Source organism: Nuphar pumila, chromosome 7 (genome assembly GCF_984573655.1).
Source record: "Nuphar pumila chromosome 7, dmNupPumi1.hap1.1, whole genome shotgun sequence".
Taxonomy (NCBI): Eukaryota; Viridiplantae; Streptophyta; class Magnoliopsida; order Nymphaeales; family Nymphaeaceae; genus Nuphar; species Nuphar pumila.
The window spans coordinates 103651794-103657856 of NC_143255.1; the positions used below are offsets into that span (position 1 = coordinate 103651794).

Sequence of the window (6063 nt, forward strand, 5' to 3'; positions counted from 1 at the left end):
CATGATCATGAGACTCATGCAATTAGATCGATCCCACCGCTCGAAGTTCATTTTATCCTTAATAGAACTCCTATCCGTAAGAGTAGGTGGTTGATCTTCTTGTAATGCACGATCTAGATCCATACATCCAAGCACATTCATAACATTTTCTTTTCAGTTTTTGAAATTGGAACCACTCAAAACAATGATATAATTAATGTTTGCAGATATCATAGAAGAGATGTATTAACTGAATAAAGAACAAACAAACTCATGATTAACATACATTTTTACATGTAATAATATAAAATAACATATTTGAACAGTGGTAAACTCCATTACAAGATACCCAACACAACATTGACACTTAATCTTTGGATAGAAGTGTCAGCTTGTAAGTAGTACTCTCAATATAGTAATCAAAACATGAATAATTAGTCATGTCAAACAACGAGCCTGTCTTTGGACCAACTCGATATTCACATGGAAAACTGAATAATTATCTCAGATTTATTACTGAAAGTATATGTTTGGGCTCAACTATAAATAGTAATCTTCCTTTGGGCCGATCACTATTCGCATGAACCACAAACATATAAACATCATAATATTTCAAAATAAACTAACATATACAACAGAGGTTACTTTGGCAACATATTGATTCAATTAATTCAATTTAAAATATTGGACACAAAATAAAAAATAATACCAATGTTCAAATATGTCAATAGATGCACATGAACAATAATGGAAGAACAATAATATACATTGATCAAAAAGTAATTGAATATTGACCCACTAAAGCGACCCATAATGCATGCCAAATAGCCTTATAATGCATAAATTATTTTTTTTTATAAAGCATAGCGCACGGCTCTGACCAATCAGGCCTAGTCGAACCCACTGGCAGGTCCCGAAGTTGATCTGACCCAGATCGGGTCAGATCTAATACACTGCATATGGGCGGGAAAGGTAAGTCACAAGGTCGGGTCTGAATAGGCACAACCCACATGTGACTCAGTTCAGTCCCTGCGCCCAAATAGGGACCGAACTGGGTCAACTATGCCTCAATCCAAATAAAAATAGCCGGTTCAGGCCCGACTGAATGTCGAACCAGCCCTGAATTGGTCGGCTAAAAGCTGAGCTTGCTCTGAGTTGGTCGGCTAAAGATCGAACTAGCCAAGGTCACCTGGGCAGGCAACCCCGAACTGGACAGTCAATCTAGTCCTGTGCACAGAGTTTTACTCTGGTAAAGCACAAGACCAAACCGGCCCGCCTGAAACAACTGACCAAAAAAGTGTCGAACCGGCTTACACCCGATGCCTGACCCAAACAATTTGCCAGACGTCAAAAAAAAAACATTGGTGGAGTGCCAAAAACCTATCTGCGACTATCGTTGGTTGCCAGTGATGGATCAATCCAACCCAGGATGTCGACAAATTGATTACCTCCGGTGAAGACCCAAAACAAAATGACCTTGGATGCCGTCAAACCAATTGTCTCTGGCGAAGGCCCAAAACAAAATGACCTTGGATGTCGGTGAACCGATTACCCGCGACGATGGCCCAAAACAAAATGGCTCTGGATGTCGGCTCTCGCAATCTGACTATTTCCACCATTCGGTAAACGATGGAAGAGAAGGGCCCAACGGCCCTTCCGATCAAGCTGTCTGAAAAGGGAAGGGCATGGCGGCCCTTTCAATCTAGAGGTCTAAAAAGGGAAGGGCCTAAAAACCCTTCTGATCAGGTAGTTTGAAAAGGAAAGGGCCTGGCAACCTAAAATAAAGGGAAGGGCCCGACGACCCTTCTGATCTATGCAATCCAGTATACCAAAGAGGAAAGGGTCGAATGACTCTTTCCACCCAATCGACTGACACAAAATAACCCAACCATCGATCGTACAGGATCGACACTGCCAAAAGGAAAAAATCAGAAATAAAATCATATTTTCAATGATTCAACGAGAACAAGATTGCTCTGATACAAATTATTGGATTTAATAGTCCATCAAAACTGAAAAGAGGATCGAATATATGTTATCATTAAGTCATTGAAATCAAATCTAAAATAAAACTTATTGCGGAAGAGTTACCTAAATCCATTGGTACTCTGACAGACCGATAACTGTATAATCTTACAGAACCTGTATATGTGGCTATTTTTCTTTCTCTAGACCTAATGAGAAAGAGATTGAATTCTCTTTCTGACTTATGGAGAATTTGAAAACAGGACTTTTATATAAGTTTTGAGGACCATAACCTAATGTATTTATGAGACTGTCTTTAATTCAGCCCATTACAGAATTGTAGATAGGGGCATGTCTCTCCACGTAGTGTACCAAATCATATGAGATATCTCAAGGCCCTTCTAGATTAGATCACATAAATCGGGCCTGAACTTAAGACAATCTTACAATGTTTGGTCCACGTATGTAACCCCAGCTTGCCATTTATGTAACCCCAACTTGCCATTTAGAAAAAAAAAGGTTGCTTGTGCCTGATTTTAATTTTAATTTTTTTCAGAATAACTAAGCAAACCATCTGTACAGAAAAATTGGGGAAGGATTCATGGTCTCAATCATCTCTTTACCAAATCTGTATCTCGTGGATGTAAAACCAAATTCTTGACATCCTTCATCTTGAATGCCTTAAGCCGACCTACATAGCTATATGATACTAATAGGCTAATTTTAATAAATGTAAAAAATGTTTAAAATTTCTTTTTTAATATTATTTTAATAGTTTTAAGACGTGTTACATTCTGATTGACACTAAGTATTTTTTAGCCAATTAAGAACGATTCACTTGAGAACCTGTATTGGCCGATTCACCTGAATTGTTGGCCAAACGATTCAGGGCCGATAACGATACTGACAACATTGCCTTGTGGGATTGTGACTGGGTCCACGCGGGCTCCGCCAGACAGGCGAGGCGTGACTGTGTTTTTTCACCTAAAATGGTGCAACCATGGTTCAAAACCCATGGGGATCACCTTTTGCTGCAAGGTTGAAGGTGGATCTACTGATCTTTGTTAGGCTCAGGGTAACTCAAGGATTTTGCCACCTAGCTCAAAAGGAAAAAAAAAAGAGGGAAGAGTTCATAAGAAACATGATACTGTACTAACCCCATCAACATGCACATATCTTAAGTGATTGAACAGTCGCGGAAATGAAGGTTTCGTTGATTCTACACGGTATGAGTATAGCAAATGCAAGTTGGTTATCATGTGTGCATAAGCACCGACTAGTGGAAAGTCATAGTGCTCCTTATGACATCCCCACCTTGTCCTCATTGATCCTATTCAGCAGAAGATCAGGAATCGTACCTGAACTTTTTATTTGTCAATCTTCAATGAGATTCTAGACGTCTTTACATTGTAGTCCTCGGTGGAAAATCATTCTAATTGGTAAGATTCTTACAAACATGCTACTGCAAAGTGGAGGCGCCTTTCTGAAAAGTGGAAACACAGCATTTGATCTCACCTCCCTAGAGATCTGAAATCCAAGGATCTCATATCGGACTAAAGATCCAGAGATTTATGAGGTTAATTTTGAGAAATTTAGATCTGAGGAACCAAGATCCTTGTTTGTTAAAGAATCCGTTTTGTGATTTTTTTTTTTAAATAACTGTTTTGTTCAGTGATTCTTATGCAGCCCCATATGATTTAAATCATAGTGAACATTACATGCAACAACCCTACGGAACAAATTCTTGTTATGGTTCTAAAATGGTCATCTCACCAAGTGAGCACCAACTATGTCGCGACGAATAAATTAAAAAGGAAAATGTTAGGCTGCTAACTGAGAAACCAGAAAGGCATCATTATTAAAAAGGTGATAACAAATGGTGATACGTCCCCACCTGGTTGGAGGTGACTTGATCGTCACTTCCTACGTCTCATCGCCGAATCGACCACCTCATCATTCCCACTAATCTCTTACTTAAACCGTAATTACCCATTTTACTTGGCAGGCACAGACCTCACTTCCACGTCGGGCAACTTGGTTATTGACAGTCAAAGACCTCTCTCCTGCCCTTTAAGATTCTCCAGGGTTTTGAATTTCCAAAGAGAAAGCGGGTGTGGTGCCCTTACCCACGTGGCAAGCACCAAATTGGTGGAATCCAACTTGAAATTGAAAATTTTAGTAGTGTGGGTTTTGGAGTCCGGGAGCTATTATAAATGGGCAGAGAGGGGTGGTGATCTTGTGGTTGTGTATAGAGAGAGAGATGGGCGGTTGGGCGATTGCAGTGCATGGCGGTGCGGGCATCGATCCAAGGCTTCCTCTCCACCGTCAGGAGGAGGCCAAGCAAATCCTCTCCCACTGCCTTCGCCTGGGAATCTCCGCCCTTCGATCCTCTCTCCCTGCCATCGATGTCGTCGAACTCGTCGTAAGAAACTCTATCTCTCTCTCTCTCTCTCTAAGTTTGGTATGTGATGTGATGTGATGGTGTCTGTTATAGGTGAGGGAATTGGAGTGGAACCCTTTCTTCAATTCAGGGCGAGGATCGGCGCTGACGGCAAAGGGGACGGTGGAGATGGAGGCGAGCATCATGGACGGTGAGAAGAGGCGGTGCGGCGCCGTCTCTGGCCTCTCCACCGTCAAGAATCCCATCTCCCTCGCCCGCCTCGTCATGGACAAGTCTCCCCATTCCTACCTCGCCTTCTCCGGCGCCGAGGACTTCGCCAGGCAGCAAGTAATATCCACAGCCCCACATCTCTCTCTCTCTCTCTCTCTCTCTCTCTCTAAATGTGTGCGTGCAGGGAGTTGAAGTCATGGAAAACGAGTTCTTCATCACCGACGACAATCGATGCATGTTGAAGTTGGCCAAAGAAGCCAATAGCATCGTGGTAAGAAGATATTTAACTCTTCGACAAAACCAAATGGAAAATTATATTTTTTGACCACCGTTTTGCCTTTTGAAAACAAGCATTTTACCACCACTATTCTTTTGAAGTGGCAGTATTATAATGTTGGCTGGCTGGATCTATAGGCCTCTTTCTTGACCAGCCATATATATATGACTACTGAATAAATAATTGTTGATTATATGGCAGTTTGATTACCGGCTACCCATAATGAAGGGACGCGATTCATGCGGTTTTGAGGAAGGAACCGGAGCGATCTCGGCGATGGAGCAGGCGTTGCAGATGAACGGGCTCCCCATCTCCGTCTACTCGCCGGAGACCGTCGGGTGCGTGGCCGTCGACATGCAGGGGCGGTGCGCGGCCGCGACGTCCACCGGCGGGCTCATGAACAAGATGAGCGGCCGCATCGGCGACTCGCCGCTCATCGGCGCCGGGACCTACGCCTCCGCCCTCTGCGCGGTGTCGGCCACCGGCGAGGGCGAGGCCATCATCAGAGCCACTCTCGCCCGAGACGTGTCTGCCCTCATGGAGTACAAAGGGATGGATCTCAAAGAAGCGGTGGAGTGGGCGATCAAGGAGAGGCTGGAGGAAGGAAAGGGCGGGCTCATCGCGGTTTCGAGCAAGGGGGATGTTACTTTCGGGTTCAACTGCGTGGGGATGTTCAGAGGCTGTGCTAATGAAGATGGTGTCTTCGAGGTGGGTGTTTGGTAGATTGGGATGCCTTGATGCATGTCAAGATGAATGCATGGCCACAAGTCGTTATAAGTCTCATCTCATGGTGTACTTGTTTGTGCATTCATGCTTGTGAATGCTAAATTGAAGATTGAGAAAGTGTGTACTTGGTTGCCCATTAAGCCAAGAGCTAGCATCACTTAATGTATGATTTAATAAGCTCTAAAGTATTAGCCGTGGTCCACTTGCTTATGCATGCATATGCTTTGGAGAGAGAGAGAGAGACGTGGTATAATTTGATATTGACTTCATGATTTGAATATTCTGTGAAAAGCTTGTGGATTCTTTTTGCCTTTCTGAGAGGAAGTGGGGGCCCTTGAAAAGAGAAGTGAATACGGAATTGATTCCTGAGGTGTCAATTTCTCACAATGGGAGTCGTGTAGGAACTGGATTATAAGTCGAAAAGTTTTTGCTTTGGGGTTTTTAGGAGTCAGTGTCACCTGTGCGACTGTGTGCAGTGCTGTCCTGAATGGCTACTTGCAACACA

At 43.1% G+C, this 6063-nt stretch overlaps 1 protein-coding gene across 1 annotated transcript; it reads left to right on the forward strand.

The window, feature by feature from the left end:
• Positions 1-4186: 4186 nt before the first annotated feature.
• Positions 4187-5743, forward strand: LOC149832715 (putative isoaspartyl peptidase/L-asparaginase 2). Its single transcript, XM_090014675.1, has 4 exons — positions 4187-4366; positions 4439-4672; positions 4740-4826; positions 5034-5743. Exons 1-4 carry the CDS (start codon positions 4205-4207, stop codon positions 5553-5555), a joined length of 1005 nt encoding a protein of 334 aa, XP_089870801.1. The 5' UTR covers positions 4187-4204; the 3' UTR covers positions 5556-5743.
• Positions 5744-6063: the final 320 nt, after the last annotated feature.